This window comes from Schistocerca nitens, chromosome 10 (genome assembly GCF_023898315.1).
Source record: "Schistocerca nitens isolate TAMUIC-IGC-003100 chromosome 10, iqSchNite1.1, whole genome shotgun sequence".
Taxonomy (NCBI): Eukaryota; Metazoa; Arthropoda; class Insecta; order Orthoptera; family Acrididae; genus Schistocerca; species Schistocerca nitens.
This window is the reverse complement of record NC_064623.1, coordinates 183,115,954-183,142,623: the sequence shown is the minus strand read 5'-3', so window position 1 is coordinate 183,142,623 and position 26,670 is coordinate 183,115,954. Positions and strand designations below refer to the sequence as shown.

The 26,670-nt window shown below is 44.7% G+C and overlaps 1 protein-coding gene across 1 annotated transcript in view; it reads left to right on the top strand.

Annotated features, from left to right (window-relative positions):
- Positions 1 to 10,387: 10,387 nt before the first annotated feature.
- Positions 10,388 to 26,670, top strand: part of LOC126209974 (potassium voltage-gated channel protein eag-like) — a 244,250-nt gene continuing 227,967 nt past the window's right edge. Inside the window, exons 1-2 of the mRNA XM_049939085.1 lie at positions 10,388 to 10,411; positions 11,280 to 11,703. Of these exons, the coding sequence (XP_049795042.1) occupies positions 10,388 to 10,411; positions 11,280 to 11,703 (448 nt within the window). The remainder of the gene's footprint in view (positions 10,412 to 11,279; positions 11,704 to 26,670) is intronic.

The following is a 26,670-nucleotide window of genomic DNA, read 5'->3' as shown; positions in this document are numbered from 1 at the left end:
GTCCATGCCTTACACTGAAGCAAGCACAAGCGAATGTGTAACAGCGAATGAGAATTACCTCCGGTATAAGAGGATGGAACGTAAGTTCCGACTGGTTGCGAAATGGAAATCACAGTGAAAATTCGATGAATCTTTGCACATATGTGTTGAACAGTGTCACTAGTATGCCCATAGATCATATCACATCGTTTGTCACAGTTCTGAGTCTACAGTGAGCATGGAAAGATTCCTAGAAAATAGCATCTCCCACCAAGTATGGGGGCCTGGTGAGAGATTTCGCCTGATGTCATGCAGCCCACATAGCATAACTGTCCCGCGTTTCCTTCCTCATGATAATTCTCGGCTGCACTCTGCAGCGACAATGAAGCTGCTCCTGCAACGTTTTCGATCGGAAGTGTTCGTTCAGCTGCCGTATAGCATGGACCTGACTCCTCCTGAGTTTCAGCTCTGCTCACATGAACCGCTTGTCTCTGAAGATATTTTGGCACAGACAAAGAGCTGTAGATCAGCGCAGGGAATTGGCGGAAAGCACCGGCGGCTGCCTTATATGGCGAGGGTACTGGGAAGTTGGTATAACGCAACGACAAACGTCCAACTCGGAGTGGAGACTGTGTAGAGAAATAGGTGGAAGGTGTAGCTAACTCTTCTAAATACAACACTTCTGATTTTCACAGTGGTTTCTATTTCAAGACCAGTCGGACCTTACTTTCAGAATAGTCCTTGTACCTGTAAACGCTAGGCGTGCGTGAACAGATGGCACCCGGGGCTCGTTCAGCCCGCGTTCGCTTGTGTTCGCTCGTCTTCTGCTGGTTATCGGTCTCGTAGCGCTCTTTCACAGGAAATCTGTGTCCTCTCCGCTTCTGGGCCAGCAGTACAGGAAGCTTTCGTCTAGTGCCTTGTCTGTTTTTGTTGTTGTAGACATGGACTGCATAGGCAGTGGGGTAGCCTAGAGAGAATGTAACGTTGCTGGTAGAATAATATAGATACCATACGTGCTTCTGCGATTCAAGATATCCACAGCACCTATACCGAAAGAAATGAAATATGACTGGTAGAAAATTGCAACCACTACATCCAATGGTGGGCAGGGCGAACTTATTGAACAGAAAAAAATATTAGTTCAAAAATTGATCAATTTACTGCAAGGAAGGTAAATGAAAAATACATTCTGATATAATAAAAAATTAAAATCACATTTACATTGATGTAATACAGCTATAAATAGGACTGTTCGAGTACTACATAATGCATTTGATTCTGGACTTCCCAGTGCTACTTTAAAAGCAAGGTCAGTAATTAGTAGTGACTCCCTTGGTCTCTTTTTCCGTACCAAAATTTTTCAACGAGGATTTAATACTAGAAACAGACACTGAGTTCTTTTTCCGTATTTATCCTCCATTGGCCCAAACAGATGGAAGCAGTAAGATGCGAGATCCAGGCTGTAGGGTGGATGAGGAAGAACAGTCCAATGAAATTTTTTGAGCCCCTCTTGGGTGCGCAGACTTGAGTCTCACGTTGCGTTATCATACTGAAGGAGACTTTCACTTCCATTTTTGTGGTGACGAAGACGCTGAAGTCGTTTCTTCAGTTTCCCGAGGATAGCACAAGACACTTCGGACTTGATCGTTCCACCATGATGGAGTACGTCAAACAGGATAACCTCTTCAGTGTCCCACAGGACACTGGCTGAGGATGTGGCTTTGAACTTTTTCTTCGGAGGAGACGTGGTGTGGCGCCAGTTCAGGGATTGCCATTTTGTTTCTGCTTCGAGTTGATGAACTCGTGTTTCATGGTCTGTGTCGATATTCGACAGAAAATTGTCACGATCAGCTTCGTGAGGCGTAGGCATTGCGCACAGATGGTCTTTTGTTGCTCTTTATGGTGTTCTCTTAGGCATCGAGAAACCCACTGGGCACACATGTCTGAGTACCCCAACTGGTGGATGAATATATCAGCACTACCAACTGAGACGTCCAGTTGCGCAGCGAGGCGTTTGTGATCCGTGGATCACTTCGAACGAGACTGTCAGCACGTTCCAACACTGCAGGACTCACAGCTGTGAGGATCATCTGTGCGGAGTTGCTTGCGCGCCACGAAGCGGATCGTGACAATTTTCTGTCCAATTTCGGCATAGGCGATGAAACATGAGTTCATCCTCCGGCAGGTTTGAGCGACCTTGTTGCGTTGATGACAGACGCCTCACCCAACAACCAACCGCGCTTTTGTTCACTGCCAGGTCTCCATACACATTCTGCAATCGCCTATAAAAATCCGCGATGGTCTGACTTGCTGCCAAAAGAAACTCAGTGACAACTTTCTGCTTGGAACTCAACTCCATTACACACAACCTTTTGAAGGCTATGTCTACAGCCGCCACCTGCTTCATGAGACTATAAGGGCTGAAGTGGGAAAATTTCAAGATTTTCCACAAGAAAATCGGGACTTTTTTTTTTCAACCGAAAATGACCGAGAAAAAAAATGTAATGTTGCATTACTTATTGAAGGCTCCGCCTACGAAACAAAAATGGCTTTGTCCGAGATACACGACTCCTGATGTCTAGTAAAAGCACTTCCCTTTGCAGTGCTCGCTCGGAAGCTGGTTGTGATGGACCTGCATTCACTGACCGCAGCAATGGCAATTGGATCTGAAGCAGACTATGATTGACGAGGCGTGACACTCGTCTGCGTTCCCTACCGGTTAGGGTCTTTTTACTGCCACTGTTGGTACGCCTTGCTAAACCAGTGTGTGTTTACAATAGTTCTTGTAGACAGGTTCGGCACTGCTCGCTGATACACCAAGAAATCGAGCAACTTCATTCACACCGTCGTCATGGGTACTACCTAACTTGAGAGCTCCTTGCTGGCATTTTGTCGTGTCCCCGCACTTCACTAGCATGAATTACACCAGTTGGGTAATAATATGGAAACACAGAAAATATACACCACATTACCGTGCCTAATGCGGTGTAGAGAACTCGGTGGCTTTCAAAACGACTTCTGGTCGTGTCGAAATGGATAAGTACAGGTCCCCTATGACTTTGAAGGGTCTGTTACGCCATTCTCAAAATAATGGGAAGTTGAGGTAACGATGATGGGGGTGGCTAGCGATTGCTCGCGCTTCTGTCAAAATTAGTCCATAGAGCACAATAATATTGAGGTCTGATGACCGTGGTGGCCAGGAGAGAAGCGAAAATTCATCCTTGTGCTCACAGAGCCCGTCCTGGAAGATTCGATCTTTGTGAGCAGGGGACCTGCCATCTTAGAAGACAGCATCTTCATCGGCGAACAAACATTGTGCCATTGGATGGAGCTGATAGCCAAAAAAGGTCACATAATACGACCTTGCAGAGTAATCATGGAGTCCTTGTTGGAATTCAATGATATTTCTGTTCAAATCATCACCGATACCATTCCCCCTGCCATGTGTCACTGCTGGGAAGTATACTCAGCCACAAGTTGGAAACAGCGTGAAACAAGACTAATCCAACCAAATAATTTTCTTACATTTCTCCATTGTCCAGGTTTTATGGCTTCAGCACCGTGTTCTCCTGTTACGGCCATTTTGTCACTGATGCGTGGTTTTGGAATTCCAGCTCGCCTTTCAGTTCCCAGGCAACGGCCTTGCCGCTGTGGATACATCGGTTTTCGTGAGAACACCAAAGTTAAGCGCTATTGGGTGTGGCCGGCACTTGGATGGGTGACCGTCCGGCCGTCCACGCGCTGTTGACATTTTTTGGGGTGCATTCAGCCTCGTGGTGTCACTTGAGGAGCTACTTGAGCTAATAGTGGCGGCTCCAGCCGCAGAAAACCATCATAACGAACGGGAGAGCAGTGTGCTGACCATACGCCCCTCCTACCCGCATCCTCATCTGAGGATGACACGGCGGTCGGATGGTCCCGATGGGCCACTTGTGGCGTGAAGACGGAGTGCTTGCAGTTCCCAACTTACAGAGCTGCCTTTTTATTGATACGGTGCTGGCAGGGTTCGATAGTGCGACTTTCAGTTCAGAAGTGACTTTTGCAACTGTAGTCACAGTTATCTTTGATGGACGTCCTTCATGGTTATACCATATACACTATCGACCGCGTTATGACTTAGCGGATGATATTTTTCCGCTTTCCTTGTATGTGTCATAAATATTCGATATGTATTTACGTATTACATTCTGTTTTATCTCGCTCCGGAGTTTGTACTCTAGCGGTCAAAAACTCATGTCTACATAGATTAATTGTGCATAGAAATGCATGCTTCACATAGTTCAAAGTTCAAGCCGTGGATTTTTTTACAAAAAAAATATTTAAGAGACAGTAAAGTAAATTAGACACTCTTATGTCTAAGGTGGGCAGCAGTCTTCGGTTATTTGCTGATGGTGCTGTGGTGTACGGTAAGGTGTCGGAGTTGCATGATTGTAGGAGAATGCAATATGGCTTAGACAATATTTCTGGTTGGTGTGATGAATGGCAGCCAGCTCTAAATGTGGAAAAATATAAGTCAAAGCGAATGAGTAAAAACATCAGACCTGGAATGTTCGGATACAGCATTAGTCCTGTCCTGCTTGACACTGTCAAGTCGTTTAAATATCTGGGCGTAGCGTTGCAAAGCGATATCAGATGGAATGAACATCTGAGGACTGTGGTAGAGAAGGCGAGTGGCTGACTTTGGTTTATTGTGAGAATTTTAGGACAGTGTGATTCACATGTAAAGGAGACCGCATATAGGGCGCTGGTGCGACCTATTCTTGAGTACTGCTCGAGTGTTTTGGATCTGTACCAGGTTGTATTGAAGGAAGACATTGAAGCAGTTCAGAGGTGGGCTGCTAGATTTGTTACCGTTAGGTTCGAATAACACATAAGTGTCAGGGAGATGCTTCACGAACTCAAATGTGAAACCATGGAAGGAAGGGGACGTTCTGTTTCGGAAACACCATTGACAAAATTTAGAAAACCGTCATTTGAATCTGACTGCCGAGCGGTTCTACTGTCGGCAACATGGATTGTGCGTAAGGACCGCGAAGATAAGGTACTAGAAATTGGGGCTCCTACGGAGGCATATAGAGAGTCCTTTATCCCTCGATGTATTTGTGAATGGAACAGGGCAGGGAATGAGTAGTAATGCTACATGGTACCCACTGCCACGCACCGTAAGGTAGCTTGCGGAGTACGTGTGTTGAAGATGATGTTCCTAAACGTTCACATTCTCAAACTCTGGATGAATATAGTCTGGGTAATTGGCACGCCTGAGTTACGGTGGCTCAAGACATGTATGCAGGGGATAGTATTTTGTGCATATCCGTTATCCTTGATTAAGAATTGAATAAAATTGTTTATGAAATGTTTATGTTTTAAATCCGTTTGTTAGTTTAAAATGTCTTCAGGGGGTTGTATTGTGCGTATGTCGATTTCTAGCTCTTCAAGTATTACACAAGTAAAACCTTTAAGTGATATTTGTAAAATGAGCGTACTAGAGATAGAAATCTGCATACACACAACACAGTTTTATTGAGTTCCTAACCAAACATAGTGGATAGATACAGACTAATACCGACAGACATGTGGAACGCTCGTTTCACAATTTCCGCAAACTTGTCATTTTGACGTCACACACAATATCGACGACCGCATGATCGGCTATCGACTATCGTTAACATTCGATACGGGCATCTCACAAAATTTCATGTCCGCGTACAGGACGTTTACAAAAGCACGTCTTCTTGGAATGATTTATTACAACTATTGCTACAGTGAAATATCACGTAATGATTTATCGACGGTTACTGGCTTCAAATGAGAGTGATCTCTTAGGAGTGAATTATTATCGTCAAGTAATTTATAAATTAAGAATGAAAAACGCTTGTTTTATAATTTGCAGTATGCCGTTTCAGTGTAACGGAGAATTGGAAATTTATCACAAACATATCACTATTATTATTAGTTGTCACTTCATAACGCATCAATGATACAAGCCTTAAGACAGAATACGATAACCAAGGCGGAGGTTAGCATCGCATGGTTTTGTGCAAGCGTAATGAATATCCTCGTGCTTTCCGGAGTCGTAAGTTCTTCTTTCGCATTCTGTTAACATGGAATGTTTTTCATTCTAGCGTTTTAACACGTTCTCTTACTCTCGTATGAGTGTAATACAAATATGTTCTGCAATACTGGATATTATTTATATTCAGTCTGATGTTAGAAGGAAGGATGAAATAAATTTTTAGCGATTTCGAAGTATGTGGTTAGCTAGTAACTTATGAGGGCATCTTAAATTTCTGAGACTGAAGCGAGCAACAATAAATTTAAATTCTTCCTTCACACAAATATTTGGCTCTTTATTGCCGAATATATATAGCCTCTCGAGTGTGTGGTTAGGCAGGAACCTAAGAGAACAGCATAAATTGCTGCGAGTGAATCGATGAGCAATAATATCAATATTCTGCCTTGTCATAAAGTTGATAGCCGATCATGCGGGCGTCAATATAGCGCGTGACGTCAAAATGACGTCACGTTTGCGGGAGCTGTTGTGAAACGAACATTACCCCAGACACATCGATTACAAAGTCATACATACAGACAGAAATTATGACAGCAACACATCATGGCAACTGCAACCATATAGCATATTTAGCCAACTGTCAATCTCTAAAATCTGATGATAAAACGCCGAATTATTAAAATTAAAAGAAAGGGCCGTTAACAACGGAAGCAAACCACAGCACAGCTTTTATAGTAAGAGTCTTAAAACCTATACCACGTCGTAATGCAGTACAGTCACAGCGATCATTGATGATGTATGTACGTGGGAACAAATTTGTAATTCTGAAAATGTGATGAACCAGCTTTATAATAAAACAGAAAATATTAAAAAATGGTTCAAATGGCTCTGAGCACTGTGGGACCTAACATCTGAGGTCATCAGTCCCCTAGAACTTAAAACTACTTAAACCTAACCAACCTAAGGACATCACACACATCCATGCCCGAGGCAGGATTCGAACCTGCGACCGTAGCGGTCGCGCGGTTCCAGACTGAAGCGCCTAGAACCGCTCGGCCACAATGGCCGGCCGGAAATGTTATGTGACTGGTAGATCGTCTGAAGATGGATTCTAGCGTAAGTGAATCCATCGTAATAAATACATCTTTAAACTACTACATAAGAAATCAGGATTTTATTACCTAATATCCATTACCTTTGGTTTCCTTTTATTGTTGTTCGTCTTATAATGTCTTTTTCAAGAAATTTAGGAAGTTGAACTACTGTCTTTTTTAGTGATGACGGGTTTTGATCTGACTGGCTGATAATCTTCAGATCTAGCGCTCCGCAGTACAGGGATATCGAACATATACAGAAGAACAGCACGAGTGGCCACAGGACTGTTTGACTCCAAAGAGTCTGTCACGAAAATGGTGAGAAAGCTAAATTCGCAGGCTCTTGAAGTTCAACACTAATTATCCATCCTTAAAAAATTTCAAAAACCAATGGAAGTGAAGAACATGAGGATCCACTCAAATTTATCCAAGAGGGAACAAGATTCTAAAACTGCCATTTTTATGTTACTGATTCGATGTCTGAGGATGTGACCTTGCCCAAGAACTAAATGTGACATAGATTACACAAAACGTATTGTACCTCAAACAACTGATAGGCATCCACCGAAACTTCATAAGTGGCTTATTATCATACCGAAATGGTAAGCATATTTTATTAGTACCGTACATCTTTTTATACGCTAAACGTGAATATGGATGCCACTATTTTGATTCAACGATCGGATATTACATCCTTATGATTGCACCCAACGTATTGAAATAATGTTTAATAACATATATATTTCATCATAAAAATAAAATTTTTGTTTTGGTTTAAAATAAGAATTCTAAAAAGGAAAAATCCGGTTGGTTAACAATAGAAACAGTCAAGAAAAACTGCCAAATTAATACTCCTGAAAAAGTAGAACGAGAAATACATTTTTAGAAACACTGATAGCTCTGAACCATGCTAAATCTGCGATTTAGTATAATCGCAGGCAATTATTACAAACGAGGTCATCGGTCTCATCGGATTAGGGAAGGAGGTCGGCCGTGCCCTTTCAAAGGAACCATCCCGGCATTCGCCTGGAGCGATTTTAGGGAAATCCCGGAAAACCTAAATCAGGATAGCCGGACGCGGGATTGAACCGTCATCCTCCCGAATGCGAGTCCAGTGTGCTAACCACCGCGCCACCTCACTCGGTTATACTATCAGATTTCAGAAGCAGGCAAGTGCTCCTCCATCTTGACATCCATCCCTGCTCAATCCCCACCGCCCCTCAGCACCTTACAGAAGCCCCTGGTGGAGATATTATTCAGAGGCTACTGCTGTGTAGGTTTGAAGGCAAGGTTAGTGTGATTACAGCAGGCACGGAGGCATTTAAGGAATCATTGTTACCACGCTCCATACGCCATTGGAATGGGAAGAAACTCTCTGCCATGCACTTCACAGTCGTGTTGAAGCTCCTGGATGAAGACAGACAAATTAGATAAAAGGAAGATAACTGCAGTTTCCTTCTAGACCATCTTAGTCAGGTTTCCCCTAATGATTCGTACAACGATTTAGTTCAAGATCCATTGCACCTATCATTTTCAGATTTTCAAACTGACACTTTCTAACAGCACTGCACAGCTCCGATGTACACTATCTGATCAAAAATATCTGGATACCTATTAGCGGACATCAGTATGGGGCGTTTCCACCGTTCGCGTTTGAAACGGTTAGAACTCTGCCCGGAACGCACTCAGTTAGGCGTCTGGACGTCTGTGGAGGAATGGCAGCCCAGACTTTCTCAAGACCTGAAAGAAGAAAGTGCAGTGATGTTGGACACTGGGTTCTGGAGTGAAGTCGACGTTCTGATTTATCCCAAAGATATTCCATTGGATTCAGTTCAGGACTCTGGATTGGTTGGTTTATTTGGGCAGAGAGGACCACAGAGTAAGGCCATTGGTCCCATCAGATTGGGGAAGGAAGTCGACCATGCTCTTTCAGAAGAACTGTCTTGGTATTTGCCTGAAGCGAGACTCTGGACAGGCCAACCCGTTTCAGAAATATTGTTGTCCACAAACGATTCCATCATAGATGTTGCTTTATGACATGCTCATACAAGCAATCATCGACTGAACTCTTCCTCCACTGTATGCAGTACGCAATTCTGTAACATATGTTCATATCCTACTGCGTTTAGTGTTCCTTTAAGAACAATGTTCAGTCTGTAACCGCGTGACCGCTACGGTATCAGGTTCGAATCCTGCCTTGGGCATGGATGTGTGTGAGGTCCTTAGGTTAGTTAGGTTCAAGTAGTTCTAAGTTCTAGGGGATGATGACCACAGATGTTAAGTCCCATAGTGCTCAGAGCCATTTGAACCATAAGAACAATGACGGTACCACACTCTAATCACGATAAACATCCCCAAACTTTAACACCAGCTCCTCCATAGTTCACTTTTGGCATTGGACCAATGGCAGGTAACATTCTCTGGGCATTTGCCAAACAGAAGCCCTTCCCTCTGGGTAAAGCACGATTCATCACTCGATTCCAGCCATCGATTGTCCACTGGCTTCACTCTTCACACCACCTCAAGCGTCGTTTAGCACTGACTACGGAAATGTTTGCCTCGTGAAGAGTTGCTCGAGCATTGTACCCCGCCATTTTTTAACTTCCTACACGAAGTTATCGTAGCACTTTTGAACTCACGAGTTACTTCTTCTGCTCATTTCAAACGATTTCTTAACAACCACCATTCGCAATGGTCGACGGTCGCTGTCCATCTGTATATGAGGAGTGCCTGGTCTTGCTTTAGCTATGGTTGTTCCTTTGCGTTTCGACTTCACATTCGCATCATCAGCAGTTGACATGGGCTGCTCTAGAAGGGTTTAAATGTGTCTGACGGATTTGTTACTCAGATGACATGTGATTAGTAGCCCACGTTTGATGTCAATGGGCCCTCCTGACCGACACAAAAAATGGTTCAAATGGCTCTGAGCACTATGAGACTTAACATCTGAAGTCATCAGTCCCCTAGAACTTAGAACTACTTATACCTCATACACACCCATGCCAGAGGCAGGATTCGAACCTGTGACCGTAGCGGTCGTGCTGTTCCAGACTGAAGCGCCTAGAACCGCTCGGCCACCGACACACGCTGCTGTTATTGCTCCTCTACTGACTCTCCCAATACTGACCGCCTCCTTTTACCTGTGTATTGGCGCGTCCACCCATCTGGTTGCCAGTTCCGCATTACACAGGGGTGTCCAGATACCTTTGATCAGATACTGTACGTATGTGAAAATGGATAAATTACATAAAACGGAAATACTAATATTTTCTTGTACACAATAGTGGCCAGGTTTCTTCTGATGATGCATGCTAGGATTTCGTTTAAGGTCGACTGGACTCCGTCACTTTAGAACTGACAGTTCATAAAATATTTTTTGTAAGCACTCTTGCACAGCCTCGATATATTTAAAGAATGGTACCATGACACCACCAGAGGCTGGAGTGATGTGCGTTTGTTTACGGACAAACGTTTCTGGCGAAGTAGCCATCTTCATGTCATGGATACAATTGTATCAAGTTAAAGGAAAGTTTCTTGACAACAAGGAACCCTATTCAACAAGATCTCTTGCTATTGGTGACTTGAATACAGCTGCTTTATTGGGAAGGCTTGTGGGCAAATAAATACACATCACACCAACTGTCGCTAGTTTCATCATCCCATTCTTTAATCTTTGTGAAAGACTGGGGAAGGCCACATCAAACAGTTTTGCTCAGGTCGACTATGCAAGATATCCTGAATTTGATCATACAATGAAGGGTTTCACGACCAGACAGCTGTTGGTGAATCTTATCGGTTGTGCAGTCGTGGTCCATGAAACTTTTTCATTCCTGACGCTTCGTCAGCTTCAGCTGGTCCATCTGAGTTCTGCCGACCTCTGAAGATGTCCAGCGAAGCTCTGTATGGAACGTCGCCAACGAAAAAGGTTCACGGCTCGCAACAAACATATAGCCTGGAAGATTCACAAGCAGCTAGGCCCTCATCTGCCCCAACGCTCATTCCCTGAGAATGATTACGACTTTGACTACTTCATCCTCTAATTGTGCCAGTTTCCCCTTCACGTGCCACACACCTTCACAAAGCACACACACATACACATATACACACGATAGAGATAAGTGGTCGGTCCGAGAGCCGGCCGGGGCCCCGGGCAGAGAATTTCCCCGCGGACAGTGGTGGTTGCCGCTTGTGCGCAGGGCATCGGCAGCCTGTTCAGTGCGCTGAAGGTGGTACGCCTGCTGCGGCTGGGCCGCGTGGTGCGGAAGCTCGACCGCTACCTGGAGTACGGCGCGGCCATGTTGATATTGCTGCTGTGCTTCTACATGCTGGTGGCGCACTGGCTCGCGTGCATCTGGTACTCGATCGGGCGGTCGGACGCGGACAACGGCGTCCAGTTCTCGTGGCTGTGGAAGCTGGCCAACGTCACGCAGACGCCCTACTCCTACGTCTGGAGCAACGACTCCGGCTCCCCGGAGCTCGTCAACGGGCCGTCGCGCAAGACCATGTACGTGACGGCGCTCTACTTCACCATGACCTGCATGACCAGCGTCGGGTTCGGCAACGTCGCCGCCGAGACCGACAACGAGAAGATCTTCACCATCTGCATGATGATCATCGCCGGTAAGTCAGCACTGCCTGTTTCTTACCTCTATCACAAACTTTGAGATATTATTATTGTGCTCATAAGGTGCTTTGCTGGTCTCAGTTGTATCTTCAAAATGTGAGCTGACTCAGAAAGTGAGGCGAGTCGTTGAGCAAGGGCGGATGTCTAAGGCTTCCATTCAGTCCCTTGTTGACCAATCTCGTGTCGCAGTAGAAGACAGGAAAACGAAAGCCGAATTTTTAAATTTCACAAGAGAATCGTACAAACACACTGTCGTTTTACCATTGGACAGACTCCTATATGGACGACACAGTAATAAGCATACCTGTTGTAGAGAAACACCTGAAGGATTGAAAAGCAAGTAATGCACTGCATTTTTTTCTTCAACAATTCTTTATTGAACATAATGACAATTACACACACGAAAGAATGGTATTTTATGTACACACCCAATTTTCCACGTCCACACAGGTCATCTCCGTTTTCAAGAAGGGATGTAGAACAGATGTGCAGAACTATAGACCTATATCTCTAACGTCTATCAGTTGTAAAATTTTGGAACACGTATTATGTTCGAGTATAATGACTTTTCGGAAAACTAGAAATCTACTCTGTAGGAATCTGCATGGGTTTCGAAAAAAAAAGCATGTGAAATCCAGCTCGCGCTATTCGTCCACGAGACTCAGAGGGCCATAGACACGGGTTCACTGGTAGATGCCATGTTTCTTGACTTCCGCAAGGCGTTCGATACAGTTCCCCACAGTCGTTTAATGAACAAAGTAAGTGCTGGCCGAAGTGGCCGCGCGGTTCTGGCGCTGCAGTCTGGAACCGCGAGACCGCTACGGTCGCAGGTTCGAATCCTGCCTCGGGCATGGATGTGTGTGATGTCCTTAGGTTAGTTAGGTTTAACTAGTTCTAAGTTCTAGGGGACTAATGACCTCAGCAGTTGAGTCCCATAGTGCTCAGAGCCATTTGAACCAAACCATTTGAACAAAGTAAGAGCATATGGACTATCAGACCAATTGTGTGATTGGATTGAAGAGTTCCTAGATAACAGAACGCAGCATGGCATTCTCAATGGAGAGAAGTCTTCCGAAGTAAGAGTGATTTCAGGTGTGCCGCAGGGGAGTCTAGTAAGACCGTTGCTATTCACGATACACATAAATGACCTTGTGGATGACATCGGAAGTTCACTGAGGCTTTTTGCGGATGATGCTGTGGTATATCGAGAGGTTGTAACAATGGAAAATTGTACTGAAATGCAGGAGGATCTGCAGCGAATTGACGCATGGTGCGGGGAATGGCAATTGAATCTCAATGGAGACAAGTGTAATGTGCTGAGAATACATAGAAAGAAAGATCCCTTATCATTTAGCTACAGTATAGCACATCAGCAACTGGATGCAGTTAATTCCATAAATTATCTGGGAGTACACATTAGGAGTGATTTAAAATGGAATGATCGTATAAAGTTGATCGTCGGTAAAGCGGATGCCAGACTGAGATTCGTTGGAAGAATCCTAAGGAAATGCAATCCGAAAACAAAAGAAGTAAGTTACAGTACGCTTGTTCGCCCACTGCTTGAATACTGCTCAGCAGTGTGGGATGCGTACCAGATAGGGTTGATAGAAGAGATAGAGAAGATCCAATGGAGAGCAGCGCGCTTCGGTACAGGATCATTTAGCAATCACGAAAGCGTTATGGAGATGATAGATAAACTCCAGTGGAAGAGTCTGCAGGAGAGACGCTCAGTAGCTCGGTACGGGCTTTTGCTGAAGTTTCGAGAAGATACCTTCACCGAGGAGTCAAGCAGTATATTGCTCCCTCCTATGTATATCTCGCGAGGAGACCATGAGGATAAAATCAGAGAGATTAGAGCCCACACACAGGCATACCGACAATCCTCCTTTCGACGAACAATACGAGACTGGAATAGAAGGTAGAACCGATAGAGGTACTCAAGGTACCCTCCGCCACACACCGTCAGGTGGCTTGCGGAGTATGGATGTAGATGTAGATGTAGAATCTTCATCCAGTTCTGTGGCCTTCCTCCAGCATGAAACAAGGCCGTGTATGACCTGTCGGTACCAATCCTTGTCCTGGTGGCAGAGCCAGTGCGTCACTTTGTGAGTCACCTCCCCACCGTTCTCAAAAAGTCTTCCATGAATGGCATCCTTTGATGGCCCAAACAAGTGGAAGTTAGAGGGAGCCAGGTCAGGTGTGACAGCCGTGGCTGGTCTCCCCGACCTCTGCAAATCGTGGAGCTCCACCGGACCGCCTTCTGATGACCTGACCCTCCGAGGCCAGAGACTAACTGTACTTCTGCCGACAGCAAATGCTCCATAGACTTTGCACAATCATTTGTGAATATTCCCCACAGTTTCTTTCTCTACAGTGAGAAATTCAGTCACCTACAGACGCCATTTTGGAACTGCTCTGCAGCTACGCTATCTGTCGGAAGTGACGGAAACTTTGCACGCTTACTCAGGAGACTTCAGATAATACAGACTAACGGTTCGCAATCTTACCATTGTTTTCGGCTGAGAAAAGAAAATGTGGTGCATTACTTTCTGGGCAACCCTCCTAAATCACCAGGTCCGGATGGAACCAAGGTTCTATTGTACAAAGGGTACTCTATGGCACTTGCCCCTCACCTAGCTTGCACTTATCGTGAATCTCTCGCCCAGCGCTAAGTCCCAAGCGACTGGAAAAATAGCGCAGGCGACTCCAGTATACAAAAAGGTTAAAAGAATGGACCCGCAAAATTACAGACCAATATCGCCATCTTCGATTTGCTGCAGAGTCCTTGAACATATTGTCAGTTTGAATATAATAAACTTTTTTGAGACTGACAAGCTTATGCCCACGAATCAGCGTGGTTTTAGAAAGCATTGCTCTTGCGAAATTCAGCTTACCCATTTCTCACATTATATACTGAGAACTGTGGATGAAGGGCAACAGGCAGATTCCATATTTCTAGATTTCCGGAAGGCATTTGGCACGGTGCCCCATTGTACGCTGTTAACGAAGCTACGAGCATCTGGAATAAATTCACACATACGTGAGTGGCTCGACGACTTCTTAAATAGCAGAACCCCGTACGTTGTCATCGACGGCGAGTGTTCATCAGATATAAGCGTTTCATCTAGAGTGTCACAGAGAAGTGTGATAGGACTGCTGTTGTTCTCTACATCAATAAATGATTTGGCATACGGGGTGGCCAGCAGTGTGCGGTTGTTTGCTGATAATGCCTTGGTGTACGGTGAGGTGTCGAATTAGAGTGATTGTAGGGAGAGACAAGACGACTTAGACAAAATTTCCTGTTAGTGTAATGAGTGGCAGCTAGTCCTAAATGTAGAAAAATGTAAGTTAATGCGGATGAGTTGGAAAATCAAACCTGTAATGTTTGGTTACAGTGTTCAAATGGTTCAAATGGCTCTGAGCACTATGGAACTTACCTTCTGAGGTCATCAGTCACCTACAACTTAGAACTGCTTGAACCTAATTAACCTAAGGACATCACCCACATCCATGCTCGAGGCAGGATTCGAACCTGCGACCGCAGCAGTCGCACGGTTCCAGACTGTAGCGCCTAGAACCGCTCGTCCACCCCGGCTGGCGATACTGTGTTACTAGTGTCCTACGTCACACAGTCAAGCCACTTAAATATCTGCGCAAATGTTGCAAAGGGATATGAAGTGTAATGAACATATGAAAACTATGGTAGGGAATGCGAATGGGCGACTTCATTTTATTGCGAGAATTTTAGGAAAGAGAGGTTAACCTGTAAAGGAGACCACTTAGAGGACGCTGGTGCGACCTAGTCCTGAGTACTGCTGCAGTGTTTGGGATCCGTACCAGGTGAAGGGAAACATCAAAGCATTTCAGAGGTGTACTGCTTCATTTGTTACCGGTAGGTTCGCACAACGTAAGTAGGAACACAATTGGGAATCCCTGGAAGGAAGGCGACATTCTTTTCGAGATACACTATTGAGAAAGTTTAGAGAACCAGCATTTGAAGCTAACTGCCCAACGATTCCACTGTCACCAACATACATTGCGTGTAAGGATCACGAAGATAAGCTACAAGAAATTAGGACTCATAGAGAGGGATACAGACAGTCGCTCCATTTGCGAGTGGAACAGAAAGGAAATGACAAGCAGTGCTACAGAGTTCTCTCCGCCACGCACCATACGGCGACTTGCGAAGTATCTATACAGAAGTAGATGCAGGCGTTCATGAAACTGGCCGAAAATATCAGTTTTCAATTTCTATTTCATTTATTACTAGAATTCATGGACAATAATTACCGATGAAATCGCATCCAAAGTACCTGAAAAATAATTGCATGTGTGGTACGACCTTCCCGTCACGCCCACTTTAGGAAGCAACACATCAATTAACATTAAGTTGAACAGTTGCAGGTGACAAACTTTAAAGAAAACAGACACTGTAAGAACGTAATACAGCTGGAAAACCACACCATGTGGTAAGAAGGTATGAATACATAATTTTATGTCTCTTCAGAAATCTGTAATTACGATTTAGACACTAATATTTATATGTATTTAAACAGTAAAGAACATTCCTTACGTTTAACAGCCATAATAATAAAGAACCCATTGATGATGCTGCAACTGCAGTGAAACATGTCTAAGACAAAAAGCAAACTTGTGTTTTGCTAAAGGCGGACCCCACCAAAAAACATATGTTAACTACAATGCTCTTTATGAGAAATGCTTAACATGCGAGTCGTTATTTATCAACAATATCTGTAGACGAGGGACAGTTTTGTGAACAGCATTGTACAGTATATCACTACGTATGGTGAAAAATTGCCATCAGATGTTGTCTTTTAGTGTTCGTAATGATGTTGGACGATCACGGTAGACATGCGATTGTAGATGACTCCATGACCAACAATTGCACAGATTGAGGTCTGGGAATCTGACACACCAAGCATTATCAAAGAGACAGCTCATCAAGTGATCCTCACCAAACGATGTGTGCAAGAGATCTTTCACACAATTATCAACATGGAGTGGAGCGCCATCATACAAAAAAGTCATTTCTTCGAGATTACGCGTATCAACCAGGCTAGGGATAATGCGACTCTGTAACATATTGGTACATCTCGCGCCTGTCACACATACACGATTCCAGTGACATGGCATCGGTAACATGTTGCTGTCCTGTGCCATATGTTGGCCAGTTTTTGCACTCATTTTCGGTTTCAATTAATCCTCATATCGTTTCAGACATCTGTGTCAGTTTTTGCCTCCCTACCAATATTACTCTGTGAATTAGTACATTTTCAAATGTCAACGATTTTTGGGTCACCCTGTATTTGTATCTGAGATTGCATGAGGTGGATCAGTACTTAAGATACTAGACTTGCATTTGGGATATGGTGAGCAGGTAAAAAGGCACAGAACGTGAATTCAGGCCTGGGTAGTAGTAGAGCAACGCGGGCGCCAGTCCATTTTGTTAGTGGTGGTTGCTCGCATCCGGAGCAGGTATGCACTCAGAGGCAAACCTATTGTTCTTCTTTGATTGACAGGTACTTAACCTATTGTTCTCCTTCGTTTGACAGATAATTGACCTATTGTTCTGCTAAAAAGGTTAAGTACCTGTCAATCAAAGGAGAACAATAGGTTTACCTCTGAGTGAATACCTGTCCCTGATGTAGGCAACCCACACTAACAAAATGGACCTTCACCTGCCTTGCTCTACTACTTGCACTAAAGGGCAAACCTATTGTTCTCCTATGATTGACAAGTACTTAACCTTTTTAGCAGAACAATAGGTTAAGTACCTGTCAATCAAAGGAGAACAATAGGTTTTCCCCTGAGTGCGTACCTGCTCCGGATGCGAGCAACCACCACTAACAAAATGGACTGGCGACTGCCTAGGGCCGGCCGCGGTGGTCTAGCGGTTCAGGCGCTCAGTCCGGAACCGCACGACTGCTACGGTCGCAGGTTCGAATCCTGCCTCGGGCATGGATGTGTGTGATGTCCTTAGGTTAGTTAGGTTTAAGTAGTTCTAAGTTCTAGGGGACTGATGACCACAGCAGTTAAGTCCCATAGTGCTCAGAGCCATTTGAACCATTTTTGACTGCCTAGGTCTATCGACTGCCACCTGCCTTGCTCTACTACTCTGGGTAAGGTGGAGCAGTGATTGAGGGGCTGTATATATATTTTGCACTGTGTGAGTAGGGTCAATGAGTAAGGCACTGTGCTTGTATTTGGCACTGAGTAAGGTGAAGCAGTGCATTTGGGACAGATTTAGTAGGCACACTGATTAAGGCATTGGACTTGTATTTGGGACTCAAGGAGGTGTTAGTGGTTAACTCATTGGTCATTATTAAGAAGCAAGTGACATCCAGCGGCAGCTAGGGTACTCCAAATGTGCTTTAACTGAGTGAGCAAGAAAGTTGTTAAGGAATTTTGTTTGTGAAAAGAGGTCTGAAAACTACAGCCCTGACAGTCACCTCATGAATGGCCTTATTACTGTACATAAAATCTCCAGAAAAACATATTAGTCATTCCTTTAAAAGAGCATGCAGGATCTCCTTGGAGTGCTGTAGATAATACAGAACTGCTGTCCTCCAGCTCTGATATAGGACATGGCATTGAAGAGGTATGTGCCAAATGGTTATGTTTAGTGTTCCAAGTGCTGCAGCGTGGGTTGTATACATCGCAGGATGCTGAAATGTCATAGGTATGTTCATTAATTGGTGTTCTCACGGACTATGCTGAAAAAATTAATAGTTCTGCTTCCTGCCGCCAGGTCAAAATATGGCGCTGTAAGCAATCAGAATGTGAAACGTTTCCTGTTTTGATGCCGGTATACTCTTTGCCCCTTGGAGACTTGTTAATTTCTTTTGTGAAGTTACTTGATGCAAAGGATTAAAAAAGTGAAAGTTTTCCATACAAAATGCACTGGTTCTTGAGAAGAAAGAGGAGGCACTGCTGGTGAAGTTGTTTCATCAGAACAGCAGCAATAACGGCTGCATTGCGGAAATATCGCCGACAGAAACAGCTGTGAAGAAGACCCATGTCAGTAAGTAGGCTAAAGAATATGATCAAGAGTGGGGGGATGTGGTCCATTCCCATGGCAGATTTTGATGAAGCCGCTGTAGCTATAGCTGACCATGCAACACACGCCTGAAATTGTGCAGCCAGTACTCCAGCTGTTTCATTGGAATTGTCTATTATTTTACACTGGTATCCCTACAATATTCAGAATGTGCACCAAATGAATCCCCAAGGTAGGCTTCGAGGCCATGACTTTGCCTTTGGTTTTTGAGACACTTGGAAATGGATGATGTGTGAGCCGGCCGGTGTGGCCGTGCGGTTAAAGGCGCTTCAGTCTGGAACCGCGTGACCGCTACGGTCGCAGGTTCGAATCCTGCCTCGGGCATGGATGTGTGTGATGTCCTTAGGTTAGTTAGGTTTAATTAGTTCTAAGTTCTAGGCGACTGATGACCTCAGAAGTTAAGTCGCATAGTGCTCAGAGCCATTTTTTGATGATGTGTGGTTAGGGAATGTTGTTTGGATGGATGAGACACTCTACACAGGCGATGAATGCACAGAACTGGCGCATATGTCACATGTTGTGCAAGATTCAGAATGTGCACCAAGTGAGTCCCCAAATAGGCTTCAAGGCCTTTTGTTTTTTGTACGCTAGGAAATGGATGACGTATGGCCAGGGAGTGTTCTTTGGATGAACGAGGCACATTTTTCCTATATACATGCCATGAAAGCACAGAACTCTCACATATGCCATATGTCATGGACGAACATACGCTGCAGTCAGCTTATGTGAGTCCATGGTGTGGCGTCTTAAGCTCCTTCATTCTCAGTCCGTTTTTCTTTGAGGAGGTGAAACGTGCACATTACAAGAACTGAAATGGGAGAAACGTAATTCCAGCTAAGCGAGGACGCAACTGTGTCCACGTCACTAGCTGGGGTGATACTACATATCGCTTGCGAGGTGAAAGAGTTACATCGAGAAATCTTTGGTAACGACCAAGTAATTTCTAGGTAATTTCCAAATATTTGGCCTTCCAGATCTCCCTACCTAAATCTATGTGACTTCTGGTTGTGGTGATATCTGAAACATCGTGTCCGCCAGGGATGTATCTGGACTCTTCCTCATCTGAGGGATAGCATACAATGGCATATCACTCGGATTACATCAGATATGCTGCGAGCAACTGTCAGCCTTGCTGTTCTAGCGTCCCCCTTCCTAATCGGCATTGGACTGCGATATAATTGACTATGAGCGCATATGCCTAATGAAATTTTACAGTGGGTAAGGCTATCATTGCCGAAGGAAAATAAACCTGTTAGTAGCAGGAAAGTGTACAACAGACCCTTACGAAGGAAGAACCTGTTCTAAACCTAGTCTAAATACTGATAATAAATTCGAAATGGGTGGAATTAAGTGCAATCACTCACGAACCACACGGGGGAAAAAGCGTACTACGTAATATTTAATACAAAAAAACACTGATTAGCAAAACAAGGATAATTAAACAGACGCCAGCCCACTAGGGCAATGAATATCCACAGTCCTAATGAAGGTAATAGCAAAGAAAATCAGCAAATAATCACTGGCATGGCAACAGAAGGTTGTCACACTTTTCACAACACAACAGTTCACGAGGAAATACTAAATGAGTCAGAAAGCAGTGAGCTTGCATTTACTTAATCTGAAATATTAAAGCCGGCCGGAATGGCCGAGCGGGTCTAGGCGCTACAGTCTCGAACCGTGCGACCGCTACGGTCGCTGGTTCGAATCCTGCCTTGGGCATGGATGTGTGTGATGTCCTTAGGTTAGTTAGGTTTAATTAGTTCTAAGTTAAAGGGGACTGACGTTAAGTCCCATAGTGCTCAGAGCCATTTGATTTTTTTGAAATACAAAATTTTGAAAGCAACGTCAAAAAATGGCTCTAACACTGTGGGGCTTAACACCCGAGGACATCAGTCCCCTAGACTGAGAACTGCTTAAACGTAACTAACCTAAGGACATCACACACATCCATGCCTGAGGCAGGATTCGAACATGCGACCTTACCAGCAGCGTGGTTCCGGACTGAAGCGGCCAGAACCGCTCGGCCACAGCGGCTGGCTGAAAGCAAGGTTAAATAAATTTGTTGTTTAAATAAATAACAGACTGTAACAATTTGTTACATGAAAAATGATTTTTAGTAACCTCAGAGTAACTTAACGCAAAATTTGGAAAAAGGCGAGCAGTTTCAAAAATGGTTCAAATGGCTCTGAGCACTATGGGGCTTAACTGCTGTGGTCATCAGTCCCCTAGAACTTAGAACTACTTAAACCTAACTAACCAAGGGACATCACACACATCCATGCCCGAGGCAGGATTCGAACCTGCGACCGTAGCGGTCGCGCGGTTCCAGACTGCAGCGCCTAGAACCGCTCCGCCACTTCGGCCGGCCGAGCAGTTTACTTTCAGTTATTGAAAGATTGAATTGACTTTACCTTAAGCAAACGAGCAACTTATTTTACTTTTAAAATAAGAACTATAAAGTACGCACCAAGTCAGCAGAAGTCACTCGCTAAGCTGAATACAAAATAAATGAAATTGCGCGCTCTTAATTTATGTTGAATCTTTAGTTATTAGTTTTGCCAGTGAAATTTTACATTAATTTGAGTAAAGTTAATAGTCCAACTTGCAAATCCGTTCCGCTTCTGTTACACAATACAAGAGTGAACAGTTATTGAGGAAGCAAAATTTAGACTGAACCTGGTCATTGGCAGATAAACAAAACTGGCAGTAAATAATTAATCAATTTTGATATTTCTGACACACTCGGTGACTGCATGGAAAAGGTGCCCTATAAGTTTTTACTATTGGAGGTTATTATTCAAGAGAGTTTGTCGAAGTCTTGAAACAAATGCCCATGGGTAATGGCTGTACAAAATTAGTTATACTCTGTCAGTTAACAGTCTAACGATGTTGTAGCTGTGTAGACGACACAAAATGTAGCTGACGACAGTGCTGTGCTGCAGCTGGCTGAGAACCACGAGTCGTCTCCAGAGCTACGGATGGTTATGGGACAGGCAGCAGCTAGGATTGCAGCTTCCTCTGCCTGCCCACTCCTACCGTGCTCTCAGTAGTTGCAGGTTAACAAAGGAGGCACAGCTGCTGCCATTTTGTCGTTGCTATCAGTACGCTCAAACAAAGTTGCCTTGGCTGTCACCCAGCAATTTACAATATTTACATTATAATTACAATCAGTTATATACATTCACAAATAAATACATTATTACGTCCATTACGTATAAAATATACAGGGTGTTTCAAAAATGACCGGTATATTTGAAACGGCAATACAAACTAAACGAGCAGCGATAGAAATACACCGTTTGTTGCAATATGCTTGGGACAACAGTATATTTTCAGGCAGACAAACTTTCGAAATTACAGTAGTTACTGATGTGTCGGCAGCTGGGCCAACACCTTGTAGATCGAAGTGGCTGAAAGTGCACGCTAAACTAACGCAGACGGGCGTGAAGTACTGGAACATGAGACTTATTAATGAATAAGAAGAAAAGTACGTAGCTGGAATAATATACTTAACTTTATTCTCTTGTTGGAATACATCTCTTGAATAGTAGTAAGCTATAAGCACTGATACAAATGGCGCCTTGCTAGGTAGTAGCTATGGAATAAGCTGAAGGCTATTCTATCAGTCTCTCGGCAATTGAGAGGAAGACTTGGTAGGTCTGGTCGCAAGCTATGTCGTCCGTACAACTGGGGCGAGGTCTAGTCCGTGTATTGTGACCTGCCATGTGGTGGCGCTAGGATTGCGATTACACAGTGGCGACACGCGGGTCCGACATGTACTACAGGACCGCGGCCGATTTAAGTTACCACCTAGCAAGTGTGGTGTCTAGCGGTGACACCACAGTTACAATGTTCAACAACAGATGGCGCTACGGTCTGGGAAACTCTATAGTACGATATTTTCCACATATCCACCATGCGTAGCAATAATATGGCGTAGTCTCTGAATGAAATTACCCGAAACCTTTGACAACGTGTCTGGCGGAATGGCTTCACATGCAGATGAGATGTACTGCTTCAGCTGTTCAATTGTTTCTGGATTCTGGCGGTACACCTGGTCCCCACAGAAAGACGTCACAGGGGTTCATGTCTGGCGAATAGGGAGGCCAATCCACGCCGCCTCCTGTATGTTTCGGATAGCCCAAAGCAATCACACGATCATCGAAATATTCATTCAGGAAATTAAAGACGTCGGCCGTGCGATGTGGCCGGGCACCATCTTGCATAAACCACGAGGTGTTCGCAGTGTCGTCTAAGGCGGTTTGTACCGCCACAAATTCACGAAGAATGTCCAGATAGCGTGATGCAGTAATCGTTTCGGATCTGAAAAATGGGCCAATGATTCCTTTGGAAGACATGGCGGCCCAGACCAGTACTTTTTGAGGATGCAGGGACTATGGGACTGCAACATGGGGCTTTTCGGTTCCCCATATGCGCCAGTTCTGTTTATTGACGAAGCCGTCCAGGTAAAAATAAGCTTCGTCAGTAAACCAAATGCTGCCCACATGCATATCGCCGTCATCAATCCTGTGCACTATATCGTTAGCGAATGTCTCTCGTGCAGCAATGGTAGCGGCGCTGAGGGGTTGCCGCGTTTGAATTTTGTATGGATAGGGGTGTAAACTCTGACGCATGAGACGATACGTGGACGTTGGCGTCATTTGGACCGCAGCTGCAACACGGCGAACGGAAACCCGAGGCCGCTGTTGGATCACCTGCTGCACTAGCTGCGCGTTGCCCTCTGTGGTAGCCGTATGCGGTCGCCCTACCTTTCTAGCACGTTCATCTGTCACGTTCCCAGTCCGTTGAAATTTTGCAAACAGATCCTTTATTGTATCGCTTTTCGGTCCTTTGGTTACATTAAACCTCCGTTGAAAACTTCGTCTTGTTGCAACAACACTGTGTTCTAGGCGGTGGAATTCCAACACAGAAAAATCCTCTGTTCTAAGGAATAAACCATGTTGTCCACAGCACACTTGCACGTTGTCAACAGCACACGCTTACAGCAGAAAGACGACGTATAGAATGGCGCACCCACAGACTGCGTTGTCGTCTATATCTTTCACATCACTTGCAGCGCCATCTGTTGTTGAAAATTGTAACTACTGTAATTTCGAAAGTTTGTCCGCCTGAAAATGTACTGTTGTCCCAAGCATATTGCAACAGACGGTGTATTTCTATCGCTGCTCGTTTAGTTTTTATTGCCGTTTCAAATATACCGGTCATTTTTGAAACACCCTGTAGTTTATGGAATGAAGTTGTCAGATTCAGAATCAGCAGTATATTACAATTTATCACCAGATATTAAATGGCGAAAACTTTTGGATGGTGCAGAAGGTATTTTATTTGCATTTTCGGTGTGAAACTGTATTATGGATGCAGCGTGTTGCTGAGTCAAGGGACCATATTGAACACTTAATCATTATCTTAATAAACATGCTAGAACAACCGTTATCAAGTGTTTCATCATTCCTCCCTCTTTCCTGCACGCACACCACATTCTGTCTGCTCAAAACACTATGTTTTCACCTGGTGGCAGAATATTATTTTTGTCAGCATACTCAGCGAGCGCACTGACTAATCAATACACCTACTGTGCTTCAGCATCCTGCAAAGTATGCAACTCACACTGCAGCACTCGTAACACACTGTTTGATTATAACTACCCAGTACGTTCCAACTGGTTGTATACAATCAGAAAAGGGGCACGGGTCTATGTGAGGAGCAGAATGGGAGAGAGGAGAGAATCCGTAGAAATACGACTGGCGTTAAATCTGCTAAACCGTGACAGCGGCTACCAGCTGGACAGTGCATGGAATCCCATCATCTCCACGATTTGCTCAAATCGAAGACGACAGAGTGCGTCGACGGCCGTGGCAAACAGCAACGCAGAGGGCGACTGAGTTAACGCTATTCCACCAGCGAGTGCGCTGCCGGCGGGCAGTGTGGTTCAACTAAGTTTTCGATGCATGGGCAGAATAGTTACAGTACGCTATATAGGGTGGTCCCGAATTCATGGTACAAACTTTAATGGTAGGTACAGGACATTGTAACAAGGATTTATTGTATAGGAATGTATAGTCGCAGGTGACGCGGTGAGGCGTAAACAGGGGAAAGAGAAATGGAGTGATCGGTTGGTGTCACTGCCGGTAGAGGGCAGTAGATGAACATGATGTATCGCAGTAGGGACAAGCGCCATTCACAATTGTGCTGCCGTAGACGATGGGTGACTTTACGTATGCAGAAAAAGCAGACATGCATTACATGTACGGCCGTGCAAATGGTAACGCCAGAGCTGCGTTACGAATGTATCGCGCGGAGTATCCTAATCGACGAATGCCGGATCATAGAATTTTTCAACGGTTACATCGTCAACTTTGTGAAACAGGTACGTTCGACGTCAACAGACATGACGCTGGTCGATTAAGAGCTGTACGCACTCCAAGACTGGAAGAACGCATCTTGAACATAGTGGCTGATAGACCCGAGTCAAGCACAAGAACTGTTGCGCGTGACGTACATGTGAGTCATCAGACTGTATGCAGAGTGTTAAATGAAAATCGCTTACACCCCTTCCATTTTCAAAAAGTACAAGCATTGAATCCGGCAGATTATCCTCTTCGCGTGAACTTCTGCCAGTGGTTGTTGCAGCAATGTGCGTTGCAGCCGGATTTCGTAGGTCATGTGCTATTTACAGATGAAGCGACATTTTCACGCGAGGGTGTCTTTAATGCGCACAATTCCCATGTGTGGGCAACAGATAATCCACATGCAACGCGTCCACATGCGTATCAACAACGTTTCGGTATTAATGTGTGGGCTGGTATTGTGAACGACTTTTTGATTGGGCCATACTTACTACCCACGCGACTCTGTGGCGAAAGCTATCTTATTTTTCTGCAAGAAGTGTTACCAGAACTGCTGCAAGATGTTCCGCTCGCCATTCGTAACCGCATGTGGTTTCAGCACGATGGAGCGCCAGCACACTTCAGCACTGCTGTACGGAATTACCTGAATGCCACGTTTGGTGCTAGATGGATTGGGCGTGGTGGACCAGTCCCTTGGCCACCCCGATCTCCTGATTTCTCTTGCCTCGATTACTTTTTATGGGGACATCTTAAGAGCCTTGTTTATGAGACTCCAGTTGACTCAGATGAGGATCTCGTTGCTCGCATATCTGTAGCTGCTGCAGGTGTGCGTGAAATACCAGGCATCTTTGAACGTGTACGCCAATCGCTGCACCGACGCTGTCAAGCATGTATTGCTCATGGTGGACGCAATTTTGAACACTTACTGTAAACATGACACTTGTCAACAACGATTTCAATAAAATCTTTCGTTTTCCTTTCGGCCGTTATTTCCCCTGTTTACGCCTCACCGCGTCACCTGGGACTATACATTCCTATACAATATATCCTTGTTACAATGTCCTGCACCTACCATTAAAGTTTGTACCATGAATTCGGGACCACCCTGTATATTGCGGAACGGAAGACGTTTTCGCGCCACCTCAAACACTGACCTCCCTCCTTCCTTTCAATCCTTGCCACCCTCTACAATGTCATCCTTGCCACTGGCTTCTATCCCGACCTGTGCAAAACCTCCCGTATCCTGATGTTCTCCAAACCCAACAAGCCTCCATTGGATGCCTCTTCCTGTCGTCCTATCTATCTCACATCGGTGTTCAGCAAGCTCTTGGAATCCATCCTTTCCCGCCGCATCCATCACCACCTCCGCCAAAACCACCTCCTCCCAACCACCCAATGTGGCTTTCGACCTTCCTTCTCTGCTGATGATCAACTCCTCCGCCTCACTCATCTCCTCTCCCTCCAGCTTAACTCCCGTTGCTCCACCATTTTTGTCTCCCTTGACCTCGAAAAGGCCT